The 27573-nt window shown below is 41.1% G+C and overlaps 6 protein-coding genes across 6 annotated transcripts; 2 read left to right on the forward strand and 4 right to left on the reverse strand.

Moving 5' to 3' along the window:
• Nucleotides 1–671: 671 nt before the first annotated feature.
• LOC124040198 (ketimine reductase mu-crystallin-like) lies at nucleotides 672–5401 on the reverse strand. Its single transcript, XM_046357137.1, has 8 exons — nucleotides 5163–5401; nucleotides 4936–5086; nucleotides 4711–4773; nucleotides 4481–4582; nucleotides 4141–4324; nucleotides 1288–1409; nucleotides 1044–1128; nucleotides 672–951 (listed from the first exon to the last, which is right to left on the reverse strand). The coding sequence occupies exons 1-8, from the start codon at nucleotides 5327–5329 to the stop codon at nucleotides 887–889; spliced, it is 939 nt and encodes a 312-aa protein (XP_046213093.1). The 5' UTR covers nucleotides 5330–5401; the 3' UTR covers nucleotides 672–886.
• A 445-nt stretch (nucleotides 5402–5846) lies between these two features.
• LOC124039027 (NHP2-like protein 1) lies at nucleotides 5847–6795 on the reverse strand (the record flags this gene model as incomplete). The annotated part of the gene is made up of 3 exons (XM_046354911.1): nucleotides 5847–6300; nucleotides 6569–6689; nucleotides 6790–6795. Coding segments are annotated over 3 exons (390 nt in total), but the record flags the coding sequence as incomplete, so codon positions are not given.
• Nucleotides 6796–7576: 781 nt separating this feature from the next.
• LOC124039028 (ras-related C3 botulinum toxin substrate 1) lies at nucleotides 7577–9254 on the forward strand. Its single transcript, XM_046354912.1, has 3 exons — nucleotides 7577–7609; nucleotides 8116–8275; nucleotides 8605–9254. The coding sequence occupies exons 1-3, from the start codon at nucleotides 7577–7579 to the stop codon at nucleotides 8733–8735; spliced, it is 324 nt and encodes a 107-aa protein (XP_046210868.1). The 3' UTR covers nucleotides 8736–9254.
• Nucleotides 9255–10453: 1199 nt separating this feature from the next.
• Nucleotides 10454–15049, reverse strand: LOC124040199 (ketimine reductase mu-crystallin-like). The gene is made up of 8 exons (XM_046357138.1): nucleotides 14808–15049; nucleotides 14581–14731; nucleotides 14357–14419; nucleotides 14127–14228; nucleotides 13787–13970; nucleotides 10939–11060; nucleotides 10695–10779; nucleotides 10454–10602 (listed from the first exon to the last, which is right to left on the reverse strand). The coding sequence occupies exons 1-8, from the start codon at nucleotides 14972–14974 to the stop codon at nucleotides 10538–10540; spliced, it is 939 nt and encodes a 312-aa protein (XP_046213094.1). The 5' UTR covers nucleotides 14975–15049; the 3' UTR covers nucleotides 10454–10537.
• Nucleotides 15050–15491: 442 nt separating this feature from the next.
• LOC124040202 (NHP2-like protein 1) lies at nucleotides 15492–16705 on the reverse strand. Its single transcript, XM_046357142.1, has 3 exons — nucleotides 16502–16705; nucleotides 16214–16334; nucleotides 15492–15945 (listed from the first exon to the last, which is right to left on the reverse strand). Exons 1-3 carry the CDS (start codon nucleotides 16502–16504, stop codon nucleotides 15683–15685), a joined length of 387 nt encoding a protein of 128 aa, XP_046213098.1. The 5' UTR covers nucleotides 16505–16705; the 3' UTR covers nucleotides 15492–15682.
• Nucleotides 16706–16910: 205 nt separating this feature from the next.
• Nucleotides 16911–25685, forward strand: LOC124040201 (cytochrome b-c1 complex subunit 2, mitochondrial-like). Its single transcript, XM_046357141.1, has 14 exons — nucleotides 16911–17051; nucleotides 18717–18797; nucleotides 21334–21483; nucleotides 21617–21681; nucleotides 22792–22848; nucleotides 22954–23078; nucleotides 23239–23336; nucleotides 23499–23556; nucleotides 23689–23784; nucleotides 23970–24169; nucleotides 24395–24475; nucleotides 24737–24810; nucleotides 24935–25088; nucleotides 25315–25685. Exons 1-14 carry the CDS (start codon nucleotides 17019–17021, stop codon nucleotides 25396–25398), a joined length of 1356 nt encoding a protein of 451 aa, XP_046213097.1. The 5' UTR covers nucleotides 16911–17018; the 3' UTR covers nucleotides 25399–25685.
• Nucleotides 25686–27573: the final 1888 nt, after the last annotated feature.

Consider the following 27573-nt stretch of genomic DNA (forward strand, 5'->3'; position numbering starts at 1 on the left):
AATGCATCCATTGTACGAGTATTGTCAGTAATGGAACTGTACTGTGTAGTCTGCCAGATTTACACTCCAAACACCTGCGTGTGTCAACCTTTTTGTTATAGGCCTTTGTTATAAGGTAGAATTCATCCTCATTCCCTTTAAGAACGTATTCTGTCAGCAGATGCCATCTATCCAGTCCTTTACAGAAGGTCTAGTTCTTGTGTCAAGAATCTGGACTTTGTTTGCTACTCGAAACAACATAGCTGTGAACTCATTTTAACATTAAGCTTTATCATCACTAACATCATGATGCTATGTAAACATTACTGTGTTGTTTTGTTATCAGAGCAGCCTATTACTAGTCTGGGTACCAGTCCTTCTAGCTAACATTCCACTCCTTTCATTTGGCCAATGGCAGGAATGTAATAGCTGAACAGGGACTACATCCAGGCGAACCTATTACTGTATCACTAAAAACTGAGCAATTTAAAATAATTCAGAGGTTGTAACTGACCATGTTGTCTTTGTCTTATTGTAGCTTCTAATTGCTGTATTTAAAATAAACAGTAGTTCACCTACCAGTGAATTTTCAAAGTACTCTTTTTAATTTGAACTGAGTAAGGCTGTTCTGAGCTATTACCAGTGTTAACAGCACAATGAAATAAATTATACCTGATTTTTCTTTGGCTAAATGTAGTTTTGACAATAGTTTAATCTGCTGATTTAAAAAAAATATTTTTTAAAGCCAATAAATTCATTTAAAATCTGCCTGTCATTTTTTTACTTTCTGTTGTGCAGATATAGGAATAACACAGTAACTCCCACTATCTTTCCACCAACTCCCTTTAATATAACTGGTGGGAATGTAAGTGATCACATCCATGGCCATCCCATTATCCTCAGGTCTTCAGTGTTTGTTCTTCCACTGTTCAAACACAAGCTTGGCAGAGACTGCATCTTGAATCCCCATTCCTGTTGTATACAAACAGGGTCAATAAAACTATGGAAAAAGCACAACGAAGGAACATGTTACAGGATTTGAATAGAGGATAAAGACAATCTACCAAGGGATTTGAACACAGTGGTCTTCTCTCTAAGGGCAGGTCTTGTTCCATTGAGAACCTCTCCAAGCTCTGCAAACACTTTGGCCTGGAGATGAAGTATTCATTAGCACACCAAATCATGTTAAACATGTTTATCCTTTAATTGGGATTACCTACTTGTATAACTTCCATAAACCAAGATTGCATTCAGTAGGCACAGCCAGAAGAAACCCATATACAGAATACCAATAGTCTCACAACCTACCCCAGACAGGATGATGTCTCCTGACTCTGCTACTGCTCCCTCTCTGCTGTCTACATACACCTCAGCCTGCCTCATCAACACATCATCCAGCTCCCTCCAGTCTGGCCTGCAGGCTCCCACAGCTGATGCACGCGCACACACACACACACACACACACAACAATGATACATTACATTAAGAACAAAGAGAGATGTCCTGTCTTGCTGATGTCCTGCACAAGCGACATGACTCAATTCATTATTTGAGGAGATTTGAACTGGGGCGTGCATACATCTGTATTGGACTCTTAAATAACTGAATCTCGCTCTAATTAATGCGCCGACAAGACCGAATCACAGAGCACCTATCAAATCAATGCTATTGGACATTTTAACGAATACCCCTCACAAATACACATCAACTGGGATATTCTGCAATGTCTGTGATCACTGTGCAATTGCTTGTGTTAGAAATACAAAATGACCAAAGCCAAATCCCATTATATTTTTAAAAGACATTTTAGACAGTTTGATGAGCAAGCGTTCTTACATGATCTGTACCATAATATTGACAGAGTAAGTCTGATTCCCGATGTTGACACTGCCTGGGACTATTTGTATATGAAATATGTGTCGATTTGCGATAAACATGCCCCTGTGAAGAAATGTAGAATCAGTGGAAGGGACCATCCCTGGTTTTCAGATAACTTGGAAGAATTAATTAGAAAGAGAAATGTCTTTTGGGCTCAAGCTAGACATACAAATGCTCCTGTTGACTGGGCCTCCTTCAGAGCACAAAGAAACAAATGCACAGGATTGATCAGGAAGTCCAAATCTGATTACTATCTAAATGCAGTCACAGAGAACCTAAACAACCCTACCAAGTTCTGGAAGCTAATCAAATCAGTGTCAGGTTCTAATGTATCCTCTGGCCTTCCTGACCATTTAATAATGGATTCTAATGAAGTGAAAGATAAAGCCCATATTGTAGGGTTTTTTAACAAGCACTTCATATCTGCTGGTTCAGTTTGTTGATAATGGTGGGGCCCAGGCCTCTAATGTAAGCTCTGTTACAGTAAACTATGATATAGGCCCTCACGTGAACCATTTTAACATTGAGCCTGTTTCTTATACTGAGGTCTATAAAACACTAGAGGCAATGGACACTAAAAAGTCTGCAGGTTCAGACAACCTTGACCCCTACCGCTTAAAGATAGTAGCTGGTATTATTACTGAACCTGTGGCTCACATGTTCAACTTGAGTCTCTTGACCAATTCCATACGAGCATTTGGAAAGCAGATTATGTCCCCCACTGCTAAAGAGTGGAGATCCCTCAGATGCCAATAACAATCGTCCTATCTCCAAACTCCCTATCATGGCTAAAGTCTATGAATCCCTTAACTGTGAACTCACAGTTAAAAAGCATCTTCATTGAAAAGAACATACTGAGCGGGGTTCAGTCTGGCTTTAGATCGGGGCACAGCACCACAACTGCAGCTATGGCTGTGGCAAATTACATAATAAATGCACTTGATAAAAAGCAACATTGTGCTGCTCTGCTTGTGGATTTATCAAAGGCCTTTGATTCAGTTGACAATGAATCGTTGCTAGCTAGTCTCAGAAACACTGGTCTCAGTGAAGGGGCAGTAAATAGGTTTAGGAACTATCTTTCTGACAGAACACAACGTGTATAACTGACAATCACAAGTCTGGCATTCTTGAGATTAATAGCGGTGTGCCCCAGGGTTCCATTTTATATCCTGTGTTGTTCTCAATGTTTATTAATGATTTGGGAAATGGGATGCAACCAGCAAAGTTACATCTATATGCAGATGATACAGTCATATATTCATGTGCTCCTTCTCTGGTTCCGGCTGTTGAAGAGCTCCAGACTGCTTTTCAGTCACTGCAGGCCTGCCTTTATGGCCTCAAACTGGTCTTGAAAGAAAATTCAATTCATGACCTTTGCCAGAGCTAGAACTCTGCCAGAGAACGTTAGCATTGTCACATCTGGTGGCTTATCCATTGAAAAGGTGTCATCCTACAAATACCATGGTATTTAGTTGGATGACAAGTTGTCCTTAAAAGTTCATGTGGATAATCTTGTGACAAAGCTTATATTGAAATTGGGTTTTTATTTTCGTAATAAGGCTTGCTTCCCGCTTATGGCTAGAAAGAAGCTTGTTCAGGCCACTTTTCTCTCTGTAATTGATTATGGTAACTTGTTGTATATGTATGCAACCTCCTCTGTCTTACAGAGACTGGACTCTGTTTGTCATGCATCCTTGCACTTTATTACAAATGCTGCCAAGTCACTCACCCACCATTGCACATTGTACCAAATGGTAGGTTAGTACACATTACTTTATATGTGCAGAAAGATACATTTGTATGTATTCACCTACAAAGCCCTTTTGGGTAAACTCCCTCTTTACCTCTGTAGTGTGGTCTCCTTCACCACTAGCAGTTACCATACCCGGTCTGCGAGGTGGTTGCTACTTAATGTCCCCAGGACATTCACAGTATTGGGCAAGACTGCCTTCTCTTCTTGTGCACCAGAGGCATGGAATAGTCTATAATCCATGCTTCATCTAGATATGTTAGTGCCACTGAATTCATTTAAAATAATGATGGGAGACTGTTACAGAGGAGTGTAAATGATTTTTATAGGCTGGATCATGTTCTGTTGTATGTTTTAATTCTGAAATGTTTTGATTGTTGCTGCCTTTTTGGCCAGGTCTCCCTTGAAAAAGAGACTCTGGGTCTCAATGGGCTTTTCCTGGTTAAATAAAAAAATAAATATACAGTATGTTATCTTCACACATCAAAGTCTTAAAGCATGGCACTATCATCTTCAGTCAGGAGTTTCCTCACCTGCTACATGGGCACCTGGCTTGACCCACTGGCCAAAGAGCACTGGTTCACTGGCCCCAGTCACAGTGATTATGACGTCTGCACCATTCACTGCCTCCTCCACTGACTCCCATACTGTAACGTGACCCTGGGTGGACTGGGCAAACCTCTCCGCCGTCTCCTTCCTCCTGCTCCACACGCGGACCTGTAATGACATGATCCCTCAATGGTCTTTCATATTTTCTCATGACCCACAAGATATTTCTAACCAGAACCCAGCCTTATGTCTGGAGGATATAGCCACAACACACCAGTGGATCTCTCTAATCACCCATTCAGAAACACGGAATCACTCTGATACCTCTTTAAAGGAGAAGGTTTCTGTGAAGACGTTGTAGTGGCTGAGGGCCTGATGGCCAGCTCCCAGTATGGTCAACACCTCCGACTTGGCTGGCATCAACAGCTGGACAGTTCCAAGGGGGGTTCCAAAAATTCCAACGTTAGAACAGCACAATGTTATTGACAGGTAGTGAGGAATCACCAATAAAGAGAGTATGCATGCCTGCCTAGGCCACAAAGAGAGGGCCTTACTTTGGCAGAAATAGCAGACACTGCTGCTGTCCTTTTGGCTGTGATGACCTCCCCATCCATGACCTGCAGATGTCAACCACACTGAGACCGATGTTATTACTGAATTGACCTCTATTATAACCAGCTGTGCTAAATCCTTGAAGTATTTAACTTTACTTGTATTGCTAATCACAAATGATAAATAACATCTAATGGCCACTGTTCAATAATCATAGGCATACTCACAGCTTTGACATTCCCATACTCAGGATCAAACAGCAACACTGTGGCTTGAGTTGATGGCAGAGTTGACCCACTCTCTCTCTTGTAGAAGCACACCAATTTTGTGCACAGGATGTCTTCATGCACCAAATACGCAGGCATCAGCCCCAGAAATCTGTCCAGAACATTTTTGGAACAGTATTGTTACTTAATTACCGACCAATGATAAATAGGGGAATGAATAAACCCACCCATTGTATTTTTGTAACGGGACCGTAGTACGAACGGGCTGGATCACTTCTGCGCTGTCCAGTTTGGAAAACTTCCCCAGTGCTACTTCAAGTCGCGGGATCAAATCTTTATAATGCAACAAACCTTCAACCTCATCTTGTCGTATAAGAACGGGTGGCTCAGCCATGGTGGCTAAAGCTTTTGCTCAACTCAAGCGTACAGACAGTTTATGATCAGTGATGCGAGTCCAAAAGTTCAACTTTGTTGAAACGTGACCTCGGTATTGGGTAAATTATTCCAGCTCAGACGCTGCGTTCAAGACACCAAACGGTTGCGTGAACGCTAGGATATGTTCTACAAACGCTCTACAAGAAGATCAAATGGGCACATATTGATTCTGCCAAGGTAGTTCGAGGGACCCTTCATATTTTTTATTACCCTTGCTGTTCCGCAACAGACATGTAGTAATTACTCATCATCCAGCACAATACTGTATGCAAGATAAATTGGTTGAGAACTCGAGGGATGAACCAACTAGAAAAACAAGTTTATCAATGAGTTCAATTAGTTCATAACGAACAAATAATTTTCTAGTTGGTTCATCCCTCCATCAAAAGTACTCAACTATTTGCTCTTGTATACAGTATTATTTTACACTGTAATAGTCTTATGGCACTTACAAAATTGAACACAATTACATATCACACATTAGTAAAAAGAAATGTTTTATTATCACAAAACAAGAGTAAATTACATAACATAGTATGTCCCTGACAAAATACAATGTATCTTCCAAAGACAATTCAATTCAACTATCCAAAAGAACACACAATTAAATTGCCTGACATAGTCCTTTAGACTATCCAATACTATAGAGAGCAGAGCAGCAACCAGATCAGACCAGCAGTCTCTCAATGGCCATCTGGGTAGACTGGATCTGGGGCTTCAGCTGAGAGCCCTCCTTGATGGTGATTGAGGTGGCGATGACAGGGCGGGAGACCCCACAGGCACGCCCCAGGGCCTGCTTAGAGCGCACAAACACGTAGGGGACGTTCTTGTCCTCGCAAAGCAGCGGCAGGTGGAGGATGATCTCCAGTGGTTCAGCATCAGCAGCCATCACAATGAACTCAGAGATACCACGGTTCAATGTCTTGGTGGCTGGAAGAGGGCAGACAAGAGTTAAGGGTTAGTGATATATGTCTTTGATAGATTAGAACTCCATAGATACGTGTTTGAAGTGGTAATCTGAGCAGGATTTGAAACAGCTAATCTGTGGTCAGATATCAAGCACACTCAACCTCATGTACTGTGCAATTGGGCCAGATGTCTTAGAAGCTGGTATAATGATGCTTGCAGTAAGGAGTATAATATTTCCAGTACATTACTTATATATTATCAATTGGGAATTAATGTAGGATTCTCTCACCCTCATTGGCCCCTTTCCTCAACTGTTTATAGTTGGAGGCTTGCTGCACAAGGTCCAGGATGGTTTTGGAAAGTGTGGCGTCGGCCAGGGGGTAGGCCTTGGGATTCACTTCGGCTTCAGTCTGAGAACAAACAAAAACCGTTAGAAGATTTAGAGAATAGATGAGAACGAAATAACGTTATCCTTATCAATTAGGTAACGTTAGCTAGTTACGTTATTACCGGTATTCAAGTAGTTAGCTAACGGTAGCTAGAAATGTCATACAAAGAACAGCATAAAACAACAAATGGATAGCATACGATCATAGATTAATTTGACTACACAAGCTTACAAACTATTACAATGGCAAAGTCACAATAATCACAAGAATGGCTTCAGATCAAAGTATATGTTGAGACCGAAGGGCGCAAGGGTCTTTAAGTTAAAGATCGAGGCAGCCTCTCGTTTTAACAATAAATTATCAAGGTTACCTCCTCCTAGGGAGGGTGACATGTTCGATGCCAATATAACGCAGAGACGAAATCGAGTGGCCTGCCTCCAAGAAGTGGGCCGCAACTGGATAAGTAAAGTTTGGTGCTGCAATGCTCTGAGATACGTACTTTTAATTTGCACTTTGTTTTACCTACATCATTTTTACCACAAGGACAAGTTATAAGATAAATAGCTGCCTTAGTGGAGCACGTAATAATACCTTTGATTGGGATCGATTTCTCTGTTTTTGGGTGTTTGAAGGATCTACATTTCTAAGTGCCATTGCATTGAGCACAGCCATTACATTTGTAATTTACATCCAGTAGGGGTGCAAATAGACGTTGTTCAAGAATATCTTGGGGTGGTAAATCAGTGTATCAATTGGTCTCTGAGATTTCTGCCCAGCGAGAATACGACCAAGGGAAGGTCCGAAAACACATTACCGAGATTACCATCGGATTTTAGGATGTGCCAATGTTTGAACAATCCCTTAATTTGTTCAGAGCACTTTGAATAGCGGGTAGTTAGAACACAAGAATGCGTCTTTTTGAGAGACTGACCTTGAAAAAGGTCATGTTTTGTTTTGAATTTTCTCAAAGGCAATATTAATCTGATCATTATTGTAGCCCCTCTCCTTGAACTTTCTTTGCGTCTCGGCCATATTTCTGTCGAAATCGGATTTGTTTTTTGCAAATTCTTTTGATTCGACAGAATTGGCTGTCGGGCAAACTATTTTTCAAGGGAAGTGGGTGACAACTATCAGCCCTCAACAAACTGTTACGATCAGTAGGCTTCCTGTAAAGATCAGTGTATAGAACATTATCTTCACACAAGATCAGAAGATCAAGGAAACTGATTTGACGTGTGTCAGATTGCATTAAATCTCAGATGCTCAGAACAGGGGTTAAGGAAAGCATAACATGCCTGGAGCTGTATTAAGTTATCAACATGGTCATTGCTTGACAGGGTGGATTTTATCCACATTCTCAAAACAACTGATGTACTTGATAGATAGGCGTCTAGTCTACAGTAACATCCTGATCCTATCCTGACTGTCTTGGCCCTGTCCTCCATAGTGGTACCCAGAGGTGAGACACCACTGCCCCAACACCCCAATCATCCTGGTGGGCACCAAGCTGGATTTGAGAGATGACAAGGACACCATCGAGAAGCTGAAGGAGAAGAAACTCACCCCCATTACCTACCCCCAGGGTCTGGCCATGGCAAAAGAGATTGGTTAGTATACTAATAGTACTTTAGTGTCCTGTCCAGGGGGTGTACTTGTATATCAAGCTGCATCACTCTACAAAAACAACAGATAACAAATAACAGATATGAGCTGTTCTGGCTCGGACAAGGCTTACTTCTTAGTAATACTTGAGGGCCCAGTATCCTGGACATAGAGCAAACTTTTTACTGGACAACACAGCAAGGTCAATGGAGTTTCTCCATAGCTTCATTTGCAACCGGATGGGATAGTCTTAGCTATTATTCAATTCAGGATTTTAATGAATGAAATCCCGGTTTGCTGTGATGTTGAATGCCGGCCTGTCTCCCCTCTACAGGAGCAGTAAAGTACCTGGAATGCTCAGCCTTGACACAGCGTGGCCTTAAGACAGTGTTTGACGAAGCCATCCGGGCGGTCTTGTGTCCCCCGCCCGTCAAGAAGAGGAAGAGAAAGTGTTCACTACTCTAAACGCCGCAGACAGGAAGTAGGAAGTCACACTGCAGTCTGAGCTCACCTATTGGTTGGGGGGAGGAAGAAGAGGGTGGGGGAGTGTCTTAAGAGGGAAGATTCTACAGATGTCATTTTTTTTCTCTCTCGGATTGTAATTAGTACATAGTACTTAAATATGATTTTTATTATACAAATCCTAGAATTAGAGCTTTGTGAAATTCCTGCTGCCTTCTAAAAATAACTTTTTTAAAAAAATGTTCTTGGAAGATACTAATTGCTCTTTTCAATTTTAGTCTCTTTCCACTCTTCTCGAGTCCATATAGTTTGTTTACAGACTTGAATTGTGTATAATTGAGGTGTTGCCAAAATTCCTACCGCATATAACGGTCATCACTTTCTTGTAGCTCCATGTACACTAAATGTAATGATTTCTTCTTGTTTTTTTCTTTTGTACCATGTGTGCGACCATAATTAGCAAAATCTTAAAATATCCTTTAAATGGTTCAAGAGAAATTGAAGTAAACTCTTAAAAACAAAGTGTTGTAGTAGTGTCTTCTATGTTCTATAATCATACTCTATGTAGATCAAGTAAATTTAGATCAATTGTTTCTCGTCAGGTAGATTTTATCTATCCATCGAATACATCGTCAAAATAACTGTCAATAATGGATAATAGTGATCACTTTATACCTAGGTGGATTAAATGCTTATTAGATCAATCTAAATATCAACTTACAGTACTTGCCCCTTGATCTGATAAAATTGTATTTTTACATTCTACAGGTGTCTATACAGATGCACCTGAACAGGTGAATAGGAGAACCTGTTAGAAAGTGGATGGAGAATGGTTCTTTGTCAGACCAATTTAGATGGATCCCTCTTGTTGGATTAAACAACGGTTTCAAAAACTTTTCTGTACATAAACACAAAATGCATCCATTGTACGAGTATTGTCAGTAATGGAACTGTACTGTGTAGTCTGCCAGATTTACACTCCAAACACCTGCGTGTGTCAACCTTTTTGTTATAGGCCTTTGTTATAAGGTAGAATTCATCCTCATTCCCTTTAAGAACGTATTCTGTCAGCAGATGCCATCTATCCAGTCCTTTACAGAAGGTCTAGTTCTTGTGTGAAGAATCTGGACTTTGTTTGCTACTCGAAACAACATAGCTGTGAACTCATTTTAACATTAAGCTTTATCATCACTAACATCATGATGCTATGTAAACATTACTGTGTTGTTTTGTCATCAGAGCAGCCTATTACTAGTCTGGGTACCAGTCCTTCTAGCTAACATTCCACTCCTTTCATTTGGCCAATGGCAGGAATGTAATAGCTGAACAGGGACTACATCCAGGCGAACCTATTACTGTATCACTAAAAACTGAGCAATTTAAAAGAATTCAGAAGTTGTAACTGACCATGTTGTCTTTGTCTTATTGTAGCTTCTAATTGCTGTATTTAAAATAAACAGTAGTTCACCTACCAGTGAATTTTCAAAGTACTCTTTTTAATTTGAACTGAGTAAGGCTGTTCTGAGCTATTACCAGTGTTAACAGCACAATGAAATAAATTATACCTGATTTTTCTTTGGCTAAATGTAGTTTTGACAATAGTAGTTTAATCTGCTGATTTAAAAAAAATATTTTTTAAAGCCAATAAATTCATTTAAAATCTGCCTGTCATTTTTTTACTTTCTGTTGTGCAGATATAGGAATAACACAGTAACTCCCACTATCTTTCCACCAACTCCCTTTAATATAGAACTGGTGGGAATGTAAGTGATCACATCCATGGCCATCCCATTATCCTCAGGTCTTCAGTGTTTGTTCTTCCACTGTTCAAACACAAGCTTGGCAGAGACTGCATCTTGAATCCCCATTCCTGTTGTATACAAACAGGGTCAATAAAACTATGGAAAAAGCACAACGAAGGAACATGTTACAGGATTTGAATAGAGGATAAAGACAATCTACCAAGGGATTTGAACACAGTGGTCTTCTCTCTAAGGGCAGGTCTTGTTCCATTGAGAACCTCTCCAAGCTCTGCAAACACTTTGGCCTGGAGATGAAGTATTCATTAGCACACCAAATCATGTTAAACATGTTTATCCTTTAATTGGGATTACCTACTTGTATAACTTCCATAAACCAAGATTGCATTCAGTAGGCACAGCCAGAAGAAACCCATATACAGAATACCAATAGTCTCACAACCTACCCCAGACAGGATGATGTCTCCTGACTCTGCTACTGCTCCCTCTCTGCTGTCTACATACACCTCAGCCTGCCTCATCAACACATCATCCAGCTCCCTCCAGTCTGGCCTGCAGGCTCCCACAGCTGATGCACGCGCACACACACACACACACACACAACAATGATACATTACATTAAGAACAAAGAGAGATGTCCTGTCTTGCTGATGTCCTGCACAAGCGACATGACTCAATTCATTATTTGAGGAGATTTGAACTGGGGCGTGCATACATCTGTATTGGACTCTTAAATAACTGAATCTCGCTCTAATTAATGCGCCGACAAGACCGAATCACAGAGCACCTATCAAATCAATGCTATTGGACATTTTAACGAATACCCCTCACAAATACACATCAACTGGGATATTCTGCAATGTCTGTGATCACTGTGCAATTGCTTGTGTTAGAAATACAAAATGACCAAAGCCAAATCCCATTATATTTTTAAAAGACATTTTAGACAGTTTGATGAGCAAGCGTTCTTACATGATCTGTACCATAATATTGACAGAGTAAGTCTGATTCCCGATGTTGACACTGCCTGGGACTATTTGTATATGAAATATGTGTCGATTTGCGATAAACATGCCCCTGTGAAGAAATGTAGAATCAGTGGAAGGGACCATCCCTGGTTTTCAGATAACTTGGAAGAATTAATTAGAAAGAGAAATGTCTTTTGGGCTCAAGCTAGACATACAAATGCTCCTGTTGACTGGGCCTCCTTCAGAGCACAAAGAAACAAATGCACAGGATTGATCAGGAAGTCCAAATCTGATTACTATCTAAATGCAGTCACAGAGAACCTAAACAACCCTACCAAGTTCTGGAAGCTAATCAAATCAGTGTCAGGTTCTAATGTATCCTCTGGCCTTCCTGACCATTTAATAATGGATTCTAATGAAGTGAAAGATAAAGCCCATATTGTAGGGTTTTTTAACAAGCACTTCATATCTGCTGGTTCAGTTTGTTGATAATGGTGGGGCCCAGGCCTCTAATGTAAGCTCTGTTACAGTAAACTATGATATAGGCCCTCACGTGAACCATTTTAACATTGAGCCTGTTTCTTATACTGAGGTCTATAAAACACTAGAGGCAATGGACACTAAAAAGTCTGCAGGTTCAGACAACCTTGACCCCTACCGCTTAAAGATAGTAGCTGGTATTATTACTGAACCTGTGGCTCACATGTTCAACTTGAGTCTCTTGACCAATTCCATACGAGCATTTGGAAAGCAGATTATGTCCCCCACTGCTAAAGAGTGGAGATCCCTCAGATGCCAATAACAATCGTCCTATCTCCAAACTCCCTATCATGGCTAAAGTCTATGAATCCCTTAACTGTGAACTCACAGTTAAAAAGCATCTTCATTGAAAAGAACATACTGAGCGGGGTTCAGTCTGGCTTTAGATCGGGGCACAGCACCACAACTGCAGCTATGGCTGTGGCAAATTACATAATAAATGCACTTGATAAAAAGCAACATTGTGCTGCTCTGCTTGTGGATTTATCAAAGGCCTTTGATTCAGTTGACAATGAATCGTTGCTAGCTAGTCTCAGAAACACTGGTCTCAGTGAAGGGGCAGTAAATAGGTTTAGGAACTATCTTTCTGACAGAACACAACGTGTATAACTGACAATCACAAGTCTGGCATTCTTGAGATTAATAGCGGTGTGCCCCAGGGTTCCATTTTATATCCTGTGTTGTTCTCAATGTTTATTAATGATTTGGGAAATGGGATGCAACCAGCAAAGTTACATCTATATGCAGATGATACAGTCATATATTCATGTGCTCCTTCTCTGGTTCCGGCTGTTGAAGAGCTCCAGACTGCTTTTCAGTCACTGCAGGCCTGCCTTTATGGCCTCAAACTGGTCTTGAAAGAAAATTCAATTCATGACCTTTGCCAGAGCTAGAACTCTGCCAGAGAACGTTAGCATTGTCACATCTGGTGGCTTATCCATTGAAAAGGTGTCATCCTACAAATACCATGGTATTTAGTTGGATGACAAGTTGTCCTTAAAAGTTCATGTGGATAATCTTGTGACCAAGCTTATATTGAAATTGGGTTTTTATTTTCGTAATAAGGCTTGCTTCCCGCTTATGGCTAGAAAGAAGCTTGTTCAGGCCACTTTTCTCTCTGTAATTGATTATGGTAACTTGTTGTATATGTATGCAACCTCCTCTGTCTTACAGAGACTGGACTCTGTTTGTCATGCATCCTTGCACTTTATTACAAATGCCAAGTCACTCACCCACCATTGCACATTGTACCAAATGGTAGGTTAGTACACATTACTTTATATGTGCAGAAAGATACATTTGTATGTATTCACCTACAAAGCCCTTTTGGGTAAACTCCCTCTTTACCTCTGTAGTGTGGTCTCCTTCACCACTAGCAGTTACCATACCCGGTCTGCGAGGTGGTTGCTACTTAATGTCCCCAGGACATTCACAGTATTGGGCAAGACTGCCTTCTCTTCTTGTGCACCAGAGGCATGGAATAGTCTATAATCCATGCTTCATCTAGATATGTTAGTGCCACTGAATTCATTTAAAATAATGATGGGAGACTGTTACAGAGGAGTGTAAATGATTTTTATAGGCTGGATCATGTTCTGTTGTATGTTTTAATTCTGAAATGTTTTGATTGTTGCTGCCTTTTTGGCCAGGTCTCCCTTGAAAAAGAGACTCTGGGTCTCAATGGGCTTTTCCTGGTTAAATAAAAAAATAAATATACAGTATGTTATCTTCACACATCAAAGTCTTAAAGCATGGCACTATCATCTTCAGTCAGGAGTTTCCTCACCTGCTACATGGGCACCTGGCTTGACCCACTGGCCAAAGAGCACTGGTTCACTGGCCCCAGTCACAGTGATTATGACGTCTGCACCATTCACTGCCTCCTCCACTGACTCCCATACTGTAACGTGACCCTGGGTGGACTGGGCAAACCTCTCCGCCGTCTCCTTCCTCCTGCTCCACACGCGGACCTGTAATGACATGATCCCTCAATGGTCTTTCATATTTTCTCATGACCCACAAGATATTTCTAACCAGAACCCAGCCTTATGTCTGGAGGATATAGCCACAACACACCAGTGGATCTCTCTAATCACCCATTCAGAAACACGGAATCACTCTGATACCTCTTTAAAGGAGAAGGTTTCTGTGAAGACGTTGTAGTGGCTGAGGGCCTGATGGCCAGCTCCCAGTATGGTCAACACCTCCGACTTGGCTGGCATCAACAGCTGGACAGTTCCAAGGGGGGTTCCAAAAATTCCAACGTTAGAACAGCACAATGTTATTGACAGGTAGTGAGGAATCACCAATAAAGAGAGTATGCATGCCTGCCTAGGCCACAAAGAGAGGGCCTTACTTTGGCAGAAATAGCAGACACTGCTGCTGTCCTTTTGGCTGTGATGACCTCCCCATCCATGACCTGCAGATGTCAACCACACTGAGACCGATGTTATTACTGAATTGACCTCTATTATAACCAGCTGTGCTAAATCCTTGAAGTATTTAACTTTACTTGTATTGCTAATCACAAATGATAAATAACATCTAATGGCCACTGTTCAATAATCATAGGCATACTCCAGCTTTGACATTCCCATACTCAGGATCAAACAGCAACACTGTGGCTTGAGTTGATGGCAGAGTTGACCCACTCTCTCTCTTGTAGAAGCACACCAATTTTGTGCACAGGATGTCTTCATGCACCAAATACGCAGGCATCAGCCCCAGAAATCTGTCCAGAACATTTTTGGAACAGTATTGTTACTTAATTACCGACCAATGATAAATAGGGGAATGAATAAACCCACCCATTGTATTTTTGTAACGGGACCGTAGTACGAACGGGCTGGATCACTTCTGCGCTGTCCAGTTTGGAAAACTTCCCCAGTGCTACTTCAAGTCGCGGGATCAAATCTTTATAATGCAACAAACCTTCAACCTCATCTTGTCGTATAAGAACGGGTGGCTCAGCCATGGTGGCTAAAGCTTTTGCTCAACTCAAGCGTACAGACAGTTTATGATCAGTGATGCGAGTCCAAAAGTTCAACTTTGTTGAAACGTGACCTCGGTATTGGGTAAATTATTCCAGCTCAGACGCTGCGTTCAAGACACCAAACGGTTGCGTGAACGCTAGGATATGTTCTACAAACGCTCTACAAGAAGATCAAATGGGCACATATTGATTCTGCCAAGGTAGTTCGAGGGACCCTTCATATTTTTTATTACCCTTGCTGTTCCGCAACAGACATGTAGTAATTACTCATCATCCAGCACAATACTGTATGCAAGATAAATTGGTTGAGAACTCGAGGGATGAACCAACTAGAAAAACAAGTTTATCAATGAGTTCAATTAGTTCATAACGAACAAATAATTTTCTAGTTGGTTCATCCCTCCATCAAAAGTACTCAACTATTTGCTCTTGTATACAGTATTATTTTACACTGTAATAGTCTTATGGCACTTACAAAATTGAACACAATTACATATCACACATTAGTAAAAAGAAATGTTTTATTATCACAAAACAAGAGTAAATTACATAACATAGTATGTCCCTGACAAAATACAATGTATCTTCCAAAGACAATTCAATTCAACTATCCAAAAGAACACACAATTAAATTGCCTGACATAGTCCTTTAGACTATCCAATACTATAGAGAGCAGAGCAGCAACCAGATCAGACCAGCAGTCTCTCAATGGCCATCTGGGTAGACTGGATCTGGGGCTTCAGCTGAGAGCCCTCCTTGATGGTGATTGAGGTGGCGATGACAGGGCGGGAGACCCCACAGGCACGCCCCAGGGCCTGCTTAGAGCGCACAAACACGTAGGGGACGTTCTTGTCCTCGCAAAGCAGCGGCAGGTGGAGGATGATCTCCAGTGGTTCAGCATCAGCAGCCATCACAATGAACTCAGAGATACCACGGTTCAATGTCTTGGTGGCTGGAAGAGGGCAGACAAGAGTTAAGGGTTAGTGATATATGTCTTTGATAGATTAGAACTCCATAGATACGTGTTTGAAGTGGTAATCTGAGCAGGATTTGAAACAGCTAATCTGTGGTCAGATATCAAGCACACTCAACCTCATGTACTGTGCAATTGGGCCAGATGTCTTAGAAGCTGGTATAATGATGCTTGCAGTAAGGAGTATAATATTTCCAGTACATTACTTATATATTATCAATTGGGAATTAATGTAGGATTCTCTCACCCTCATTGGCCCCTTTCCTCAACTGTTTATAGTTGGAGGCTTGCTGCACAAGGTCCAGGATGGTTTTGGAAAGTGTGGCGTCGGCCAGGGGGTAGGCCTTGGGATTCACTTCGGCTTCAGTCTGAGAACAAACAAAAACTGTTAGAAGATTTAGAGACTAGATGAGAACGAAATAACGTTATCCTTATCAATTAGGTAACGTTAGCTAGTTACGTTATTACCGGTATTCAAGTAGTTAGCTAACGGTAGCTAGAAATGCTAACTGAAGCGGTCTATTAAAATACTCACCATGCTTGCTTCCGTTTATTTCTGATATTTCTCCTCTCGGCGAATGCTTCACGGAGGACTATACGTCTACGATTGAGGTTTTGGGAAATTCAATAATAAATCGTTATGTAGCTAAAACAGCTTGTTTCGATTCTCAAAAGCTAGAGGAACTTCAACACGCAGCTACTCTAACAACACGTGTTTAGGACTGAGCGTGGAACGAATGGGGGCTTTGGTTGCTACTGGGCAGGAAGTGAATTTTTGACCCGCCCATGTTCTTCTTTTTGCTTCGTTTTGTTACCAGTTATTTCCCATTGATGCATGTTGTGCATTTTCACAAAATGTGGACAATATTTGTAGAATCCTACAAGGTAGATAAAAAGTTGTTTAGCACATTTAAAAACAGTGGTGGTAAATACACTTGTTAGTGCACGTTTTTAAACCCCAGAAGAAGAAGTTGGCGCGCTAGGAATTCTGGGTACGACATTCCCGTGTCAGCCATATTGTTTCATCGTTCTGGTGTAAGGTTAAAGGGGAGATGAAGGGGATTCGCGGAATAAGTCAGTTATCGGTAAGAACTCATTTGCCATTTTCATAAATTGAAGAGTTGATTATTCAGGAGACGTTTTCGATACCACTTATAGATTGTGGGGCTTGGTTGGCGAGGATAGTGCTCGGGCCAGTATCTGAAAGGTTGCTGGAACAAATCCCCGAGGTGACAATGTAAAAATCTGTCGTTCTGTCCCTGAGCAAGGCAGTTAACCCACTGTTCCCGGGGCGCCGAAGACGTGGATGTCGATTAATGCAGCCGCCCGATCTTTTCTGCATCAGAGGGGTTGGGTTAAATGCGGAAGGCACATTTCAGTTGAATGCATTCATTTGTACAACTGACTGGGTATCCCCTTTCACCACGAATTGTGATGACACTAGGTAGCTAACGTAAACATACTAGCGAGGAAGCGAACGTTAACACAATGATGATAAACCCAGCCTAAACGTTTGATAGTGGGTCGAAAATGTGGTTATTAAGCTAACGTTACAATTTGTGGAATATTTGATCTACTCTTTACCCGTTTTCAATGCGTTGTCAAATTTGTCCCTCGCGGTCTGTCCAATCAGAAGATCGGATCGTGCAGAGGATACTCGTTCCGTTGTTTATCAGTCTCACCGGGGGTCGCTATAGGGTTTAGCAGCTGTTGGTTTGACATCAAGCCTTCGGTGTGATTCTCCCTTGAAAGTCAAATGTAGTTCATAGCAGGTGGTCATGTGTCCTGGACTGTGCACTATGATGCAAATAGCTGGCACACACTGTCGTGTCATTCAATGAATCAGGACATAACGTTATTCAGTTGGCTACAACTTGATGTTTTAAAAGTTCCAATATCAATGAATACCATAACATTCTCACAAGTTTGCTTTCCTAGCTAGCTAATGCATAAGTAAACTTTGCTGTCACGCTCTCACATACATTAACTGGGTTACATTAATACCCCCGTTTACAAGTAGGAATTGACTGGGTGACTTTTACTTAAGTCATTTTCTATTAAGGTACTTTTTCCACCAATGGTTAACATGAGTTAATCCAGAGATTCTTACCTTTGCCTCGATTCAGTAGCCATTGGATTTTGTAGTTCTTTATGATAGCCACATTTGCAGCTAATTATCATTACATTTTTGGGGGGCAAACACAGGTGAATATATTGATAAGTCACCTTTCCCTGTAATTTAACATTTTGTTTTATGAAAAGGATTTCTCTTAACAAAATTCCCCCGGCCAGAAGATACTATATAGTGCGCTAAAGGTAGTTAGCGTCTATGAATGAGTTGAACTGGAGACAGACTTTCTAGGTAGCTAATTTCCCCCTTACAGCCAAGTTTATCGCGGCTCAAGCGTCATCATGGTCCAGCATGGTGAATATACCTATTCTTTGATTTTTGCACGTTCCATGATCCTCCTCCACAGTCCTCCAAAACCAAAACAAACTGAGTGACCGGGCTGCACTGTTGAATGGAAACAGAAAATACGGAATGTGCCTTTTTATTAAACATGAAACATTTGAATATTATTATACCACTGTGCCACCATAAGGTCCATCCACATCTGTCCAGTCTGCATTCAACCATCATTCTGTTTCTGATTCTCAATCATCTAATTGTCTCTCTCTATCCAGAGTCCAGACCCACCATAAAACACTAGTAGGATATTAAGTCACCTTGTATCTTTTCTCTATTACAGACAAGGCTTTACTCAGCCCAGGCTGCCCGGAAGTTGGATGTTGCTGCCGAGCATGTCAAGTTTCAGCCTCAGGATGTGCAGGTCAGTGGGTGTTGACATGTTTCTCTCTCCTCACGAATACATTTTTTTGTAGCCACCCGGACAGACCAAGGCCCAGTTTCCCAAAAGTATCTTAAGGCTAAGTTCATCGTTAGAACCATTGAAGGAGTATCATGAAATCTCTGAGCTGTTTCCCAGAAGCATCGTTATTAACGTTGCACTTGAAAATGCTCGTAATCTAACGCCTGACTCAGACCACAGCTACGTGCCTAATTAGATGCTTTTTTGCCCTCCCGTGTCACTTAATGCACAGAAGAAACCGAAGATCTCAGCTAAACAGAGAATCACATGGTTTATCAGAGTCTTTCTGACCGCTGATAACTTCAGAACAAAGTTCACTACAAATACAAAGTTGCCAATGTTTAAAAAAAATATATATTTTTTAGATTTTACCTTTATTTAACTAAGCAAGTCGGTTAAGAACAAATTCTTATTTTCAATGACGGCCTAGGAACAGTGGGTTAACTGCCTTGTTCAGGGGCAGAATGACAGATTTATACCTTCTCAGCTCGGGGATTCGATCTTGCAACCTTTCGGTTACTAGTCCAACGCTCAAATGTCTTTCCAATTGATACAAACAAGCAACGTATAAAAAGATGCTTCAAATGAAAACTGAGATGAATGCATTAAATCATATTGAAACAGGCTACATTTAATTTTCAATCAATTTGGTTATGTTTTGGTACTTGTGCTCTGTCTGTAATTTGTCTCAATATATTACATGATATGTAGCCTAACGTGCACAATGATAGCATTTTTATTGGTCAAGCCGTAGAATAAGCCGCCTCAATATATGCAGCCGTAGGTGGTAGGACTAATATAGGAGCTGCTTCGTCGTCAGTATTGTGGAATAATTCTAATGTTAAGGTAAGATTTGAATGGAGAATGCTGATCCGAGAGCAGCGCTCCATTTCTTTTCGATCCTATCAGTATCGAAAACGTACCAATGGTGCATTTAGCAACTGTTCTCTTAGCGTAGTGTTTTGGGAAACGCAAGTTTTATCTCCGGATGTTGTAGGAAAGATGCATTGTTTAAACACTCAGAAGCCTAAATTCCATCACTATCGGGAAACCGGGCCCAGCCTCTCAGGCCTCAAATTCTCCACAGGGGCTGCCCTCATACCAATATGTTCATGTATGTGGTGGTCTGGGTGGAGATTGTCATCTGTCTTACTCTAACTCCAGTGTATTTACACAGGCCTTTTTTCCTTTGAGATATTGGTCTGCTTTTATTATACCACATAGAATCTCTATGTACTGCTACAAACTGCCAGTGAAATGTTGTGCTGATTATATTTGTAATAGTTGAAGTAAAACTAGCAAAGGCATTTCAGATTTGTAATGTGATGCTTTCCACCCATTTGTTGCCTTTTATGTGAACATGCTATAACAGAACCTAGAGCTAAGACGTGTCACACTGCACTGCTCTGTTAACATTTTGTGACATCGTAACTGCATAAAACACATGTTCAGGGCCTTCAGGAAGTATTCACTCCCCTGGACTTTTTCCACATTTTGTTTTGTTACAGCCTGAATTAAAAATGGATTCAATTGAGATGTCACTGGGCTGCATATAACACTCCACAATGTCAAAGTGGAATTATGTCAAGAAATTTTTACTAATTAATACAAAATGAAAAGTTTAAATGTCTTGAGTCTAAGTATTCAACCCCTTTGTTATGGCAAACCTAAATCAGTTCAGGAGAAAACATTTGCTTAAGAAGCCACTTCATTTGCAAGGACTCACTCTGTGTGCAATAATAGTCAGGATAGAGAGCGTACTGCTACCAGACACACATCAGCAGAAGAGACTGCCTAGAGTGTAGCCTGTTTTCCAGATGATCAGTGGAGAGAGAGGACAAGACACGCCATATGACCACAAGTCACAGCACAGGGGTAACCCCACCAATAATACCTCATACATTAATAATTCATAGAACAACTCAGAGGCAATTTCATAGAGGCACCAGAAAATAACAAACCTAGTTAATTAGATTATTTGTGAATATCTGTATTCCTTATAGAGTGAAAAGGGAGTTGGGTACATTAATGGGAGAGTGTGTAGTTCAAAACAGTTGCTTACCGAGATGACATTGAATGTTCTTGAGAGGCCTAGTTACAGTTTTGACATAAATCGGATTGAAAAGCTATGGCAAGACTTGAATGGCTGTCTAACAATGATTAATAACCAACTTGACAGAGCTTGAAGAAATATAAATATAAAAAATAATAATGTGCAATCTAGGTTTGCAAAGCTCTTAGAGACTTACCCAGAAATACTCACAGCTGTAATCACTGCCAAAGGTAATTCTAGCATGTATTGACTCAGGGGTGTGAATACTTATTTAAATGAGATATTTCTGTATTTCCTTTTCACACAAAAAAGGTTTTCACTTTGTCATTATGTGTAGATTTTATTATTCAGGCTGTAACACAGCTAAATGTGGAATAAGTCAAGGGGTATGAATACTTCCTGAAGGCACTGTAGGTGTGATGCTAACTGATATTTCTCCTCCAGGTGACTAAACTGCCCAGCGGTCTGGTGATAGCCTCACTGGACAACTACTCCCCGGCTTCCAGGATCGGTGTGTTTGTGAAAGCTGGCTGTCGATATGAGTCCCCGGACAACCAGGGGGTCACCCACCTGCTCCGTCTGGCTGCCAACCTGGTACGCCTGGTTCTGGTTCATTAACCCTCCATCAACATGATGTATCCATGAGCTCGAGTGATTGTTCAATGTACTCAATACTGCTTAGGAACTAGTGATGTGGTTCATCCCAATCTCTGCTGCTCTTTTCCAGACTACCAAAGGTGCTTCAGCCTTCAGGATCTGTCATGGTGTGGAAGCAGTTGGAGGAAGTCTAGGGTCAGTGTCTGTGATTTAGTGTACATCCTCATACAAACATAAAGAGAACTAAACATACCTTTGATTTAGATTGTTTGGGATACTTAATTAAAGACATGTTCCGTTACTTTGATGACTAACAACGTATTTTTTTAAACCTCCAGCTTTTGGCTGGATGTGTCAATGGGTAGTTCATGCATCATCATCTGAGAAGAATTACTGTTTTACCTCAATTTGCCACGAAATCCCTAGTTTGAAAGTGACTGTTTTCTTGAAGCTGTGCCGTGCCATTTTCCCCCAAGTGGGCCAGCTCCCTAGCAGTTTGAGTTCTAGCCAAGGGGCCTGCCCAGCATTATCCAATGAGGTTGCAGGATGGGCCTGATTGTTCTGTGGACACAGCAGAGAGAGAGAGAACAATGCCGTGGTGCACATACGTATGTGACTTTTTTGGTTCATGGGTGCTACTTTCACAACTACTGGCTAAAAAGTATACAAAATTACCAGAGAATCTCTTTAGCATATTTTCTGACTAGCTGTACCACTGCCATGGATGTCATACTTTCGTATATATAGTGTAAGTATGTGGACATCCCTTCAAATGAGTGGATTCGGATATTTCAGCCATACCCGTTGCTGACAGTTGTATAAAATTGAGCACACAGCCATGCGATCTCCATAGCCAAACATTGGCAGTAGAATGGTCTTACTGAAGTGCGCAGTGACTTTCAATGTGGCACCGTCATAGGATGCCACCTTTCCAACAAGTCAGTCCGTAAAATTTCTGCCCTGCTAGAGCTGCCCTGGTCAACTGTAAGTGCTGTTATTGTGAAGAGGAAATGTCTAAGAGCAACAACGGCTCAGCCGCGAAGTGGTAGGCCACACAAGCTCATCGCCCAACATCAGTACCTGACCTCACTAATGCTCTTGTGGCTGAATGGAAAGCAAGTCCCCGCAGCAATGTTCCAACATCTTGTAGAACACCTTCCCAGAAGAAAGGAGGCTGTTAAAGCAGCAATGGGGGGGACCAACTCCATATTAATGCCCATGATTTTAGAATGAGATGTTCGACGAGCAGGTGTCCATATACTTCTGGTCATGTAGTGTATCTGTGTGTGTGTGTTTTCGATGCAGCGTGACGTCATCCAGAGAGAACATGATCTACTCTGTTGACTGTCTCAGAGACCACATGTAAGTGTTGCTTGCCTCACGTATACATATGTGTACACAAACATAGATCTAATATATGGTGAATAAATCATTGTTATTCTCCTTTCTGTGTGTTGTCTAATGCAGTGACACAGTGATGGAGTACCTGATCAATGTGACCACAGCACCAGAGTTCAGGCCATGGGAGGTGTCTGACCTCACCTCCAGGGTCAAGATGGACAGGGCCCTGGCTGCACAGTCCCCCCAGATGGGTTAGCACACACATACACACTCAGTCAGTCATGTGGTTGTTTGTTTCTTTATTTGAATATACTTTCTGTTAACGGCTCTAGATTACATTATGCTGAATGTCAAAAGATTGCAAATTGTCATCACACTGCGTCTGAAGGGCCTTGCGGTTATTTTCCTCAGGTGTGATTGAGGGTCTACATGGAGCTGCTTACAAGAACACGCTGTCCAACTCCCTCTACTGCCCAGACTACATGGTTGGCCACGTCGACGCTGACCATGTAAGACACTCAACATCCTGGTCCCTGCATTATCATCGAGTTGGGACTAATGCTATGGACGTTCATCTTCCTCTCCTGATGCACAACCCAGCATGCTCTACTTCACGAAGTACAGCATTACGTTTATGGTTTTGATTAACCCTCTGATGTTTGCCCCTCCAGATGCACAATTTTATCCAGAACAATTTCACAAGTGCAAGAATGGCTCTGGTTGGGCTTGGTAAGTGTTAAACATGTATATTTAATAAAACATATTTTTTTATCAAATTATTTTTCTCCAGGTAGCTGTGCGTTAAGGTAATATTTAAAAAATATATATTATTGTATTCTTACATGCATTCTATGTGTTCAGGTGTGGACCACAATGTTCTGAAGCAGGTAGGAGAACAGTTCCTCAACATCCGCAGTGGGATGGGCACCGCTGGGACAAAGGCTCAGTACCGAGGCGGTAAGACTTATTCCACTATCTGCTAAAAGCATGAAACCTCATTTTCCTCTGGCATGGAAAATTCCCTGAATTCTACGTTTCTTGCTGCCTTTCTCTCTCCTCTCTCTCTGCGTCTCCCTCTCTCCTCTCTCTGCGTCTCCCTCTCTCCTCTCTCTCTGCGTCTCCCTCTCTCCCTTCCTCTCTAGGTGAGGTAAGGGTGCAGAATGGGTCCAGCCTGGTGCACTCTGCAGTGGTGTCTGAGGGGGCGGCGGTGGGCACAGATGAGGTCATGGCCTTCTCTGTACTTCAGCATGTCCTGGGGGCGGGGCCACACATCAAGAGAGGCTCCAATTCCACCTCCAAACTCATCCAGGGCGTTGCTAAGGCTACTGCAGACCCCTTCGATGTGAGTGGCATAATCACCAGATTGGATTGTGTTTGTGTTTTCATAGCTGGGCTATATACAAGAGGAGAATGCTATATACAAGAGGAGAATGCAATATGTGGAGGAATCTTTTGAAATAAGTGTTTTGTGCAGAATAGATATTGTATTCTATCGTGCAGAATTTCATATGGTTGTATTAGAGTGGCAAAACAAATGTCATTCTCCTTTGGTGTCCCCTCCTTTTAGGCCTCTGCTTTCAATGTCAACTACTCTGACTCTGGCCTGTTTGGAGTCTACACCATCTCCCAGTCTGCAGCAGCTGGTGATGTGAGTATTATGTCTCTTAAATTTCCACTGCTTTCTAATAAGGTACTTTTTATGAGAATTCATAAAGCTTAATTTGAACTCTTCACAACAGCTTTCTGAATCAGTTGCTAAGTAGTCCGATGAACCGTGTGAGTGATAGTTACTTTTACATAGAATGTAATGTAAGATCATTCATTTAGCATGAGGAAAGAGCATAATGAAGATTAACTTTGACCTCCCATTGATTCATTTACTGACCTATCCCTGTCCTCCTCTCTACAGGTGATCAAGGCAGCTATTGGCCAGGTGAAGGCTGTTGCAAGTGGGGTCTCAGAAGCTGACCTGACCCGCGCCAAGTAAGCTAACATGCACACAGACTTCAGTATAGAATTTGAGTACATGTAATCGAGAAAAGTATTGCAAATAGAAGGGAATTTCTACATATTGACTTAAGTTGTGCCTGTTTCTTTACCCCTTTAGGACCCAGCTGAAGGCTGAGTACCTGATGTCGTTGGAGAGCTCAGAGGGTTTGTTAGATGCCATGGGTTCACAGGCTCTGGCCAGAGGAGCCTACCACTCCCCCGAGGCCATCGCACAGATGATCGACTCAGTCTCAGCAACTGATGTTGCCAACGTACGTTTATTCAGTTTTTGGCGAATATTAACTTCCACATAAGTTTCATTTTGATTTAGTCATGCATTGATGTGAATTGGACAAGAAGTGAACATTTGAGTGGAAGTGAATATATTTCTATATTACCGTCTTTGCTGCAGCTCACTCTCAACTTGCACGGTATATTGTGTTTCCTAGTTTGTTTGTTTGTTTTTTGTGGTTAGATGTGTTTTCTTTCTTCTCTCAGGCTGCAAATAAGTTTGTGTCGGGCAAGAAGTCCATGGCTTCAAGTGGAAACCTCGTCAAGACGCCCTTCGTAGACGAGATCTAAACTCTTCCAACTTTTTTTCACCTGTGGTTTTAAAACGCACAACAAAAGCCCATCTGTCCATTCAAAACAAACCGCCTGAAACAGTCATTATCCCCATTTCACCATTGTTCTTCTGAGGAATAATAATGTTGTCCAACCAACCCTCAATATTTATAGTTGTTGCTGTTTTTAAGTTGATCTTGATTGTTTGTGCATAAGGAAATAAGATCCACATTTGTTCACTTCTTGAACTGTATAGATTATATTAATTAATTAATAAACTATATCTACCTTCATGTAAAGATTCACCCATTTTGGATGTTATATTGTTTTTGTACATCTGAGTGATGTTCTATCGATTCCCTGGGTCATTTCATGTTTTCATGTGTACCTGCGCTATTGCCATTATACAGCAATTCGGCCGGGATAACGCAGCATTGGGATAAAGCCTGTCACTAGACTGGATACCTTACGGAAAAATCAGCGTGACCGACGTTTCGTGTCTGTTTTGACTTTTTTTTATTTTAATGCGTTGTGTCCGCCTACTTCCTGGCGGTAACACCAGCCCCTCTTAGGACATCAATACCATTTTGGGGAGTGTAAAAATAATCGAGGCCGAAGAGGCAATGTTGGCAATGAATTGAATGGAAAAGACATCAATGAAGTCCTGAACTCTGGTCTCTCTAAATTGGCCTCCGTGCCAGTAGGTGGTGCTGTAGTGAATCCTGTTGCAGCTAGGGTTGGTCCTGCTGAGGAAAAGATAAAGGAGGGGGAAGAGGGATCTGATAATGACATGGGATTCGGACTCATTTATTAATCTTGCTTTTGTTAGAGGTTGAAAAAAACAGTTATACATCGAAATCGTTACAAGGAAAAAATTGAGGTTAACGACCTTTTAGATCGCGAAAACGTCTATCATATAGTACATGTCAAATGTCATGACGCGGGAGGTTGTCTTCTCGAATGAGCCATTTTATCATATTTTTTACAATATTCTTGAAGGGTCTCTAACACATTTCTCCTATTTTTTTGCCTCTTCAGTTCATGATGTTGTGAATGTCAGACGGCATGTTGAACATTGTGACTAAATTGATAGGGCAGTTTGTTTAGGAGATGTTTAGGAGATTTTACAGCTAACTACAGCTACATCAGATGCTGATATTGACTTTGGAATTATTGTAGGTAGCTACTTAGCTAGCCAGCCAGCCCATAGAGAGCACTGCATTGTCGGTTTTGTAGTCGATTTGAGCTGCAACAGATTTCCACTACGATTTTCATATGTTACCAACATAATTTGACGACAAAATAAAACAGTTGTAAACAAAAACATGTTGTTCTCCCATATTAGTGCAATGTAACACTGAAAATGATAGGAATGGGTGGTTTTGGTTGGGTTTTTCCGTTGAAGGTGTAATAAAACAAGAATTCCCTATAAGTAGACCAGGTGATAATAAAGTAAAAGTGTTAATACATTGCCCATAGTGTGAAATTATTGCTTTCATGAAAAAGTGTTCGATTACATCCTATCATGTTGAGCAACTACGTCTACATCGTTCATCGGTTGATTCGTTAATTGTTCCCAGAAATTAGTGACTCTTGGCCTGGTGGGTTTATTGTGACATGTTTTCTAATGAGAAAAACACTTAGCATTTTTGTTCCAAAAGGTTTACACTTGACGTTTAAGCAAGAGTTCGTAAGTATGGTCCCCACACGTCCGACCTTAATGAAGTACTTATAAAACATTTTCGTTCATGAAATAACATGCTACTTTCCTGCCAGTGCCAGCACTTTGCATATCTGTGCACTTTACCTCCATTTTTGTTGTCATTAACCCATTTAATCCCATAGGCCACAGCACAAAACGTATGTACTGTATGCATTATCAACGTGTCATTTAGAGAAGATTCATATGCTTTCTTCAAAATTGTATTTTACAGACAGATTTGGCACCAGAAGTCTCCATTCAACAGCTTTAAAATCAATACATTGTTGACGTTTAACAATATTTTCATTGTTAACATAATGTTTAAAGGCTCTAGTTTACATATGTGCTTTCATATTCAATACATTGAATTCATGATGCTTGTGGTATATGAAAATATCTGTGTGGTCCCAATTGTGACCAATGGGACAATAGTTACGAATCTATTATATAAATTTAATCATAGTAGATCATTTTTTTCAGTAGATTAAGAT

This window comes from Oncorhynchus gorbuscha, linkage group LG07 (genome assembly GCF_021184085.1).
Source record: "Oncorhynchus gorbuscha isolate QuinsamMale2020 ecotype Even-year linkage group LG07, OgorEven_v1.0, whole genome shotgun sequence".
Lineage (NCBI taxonomy): Eukaryota > Metazoa > Chordata > Actinopteri > Salmoniformes > Salmonidae > Oncorhynchus > Oncorhynchus gorbuscha.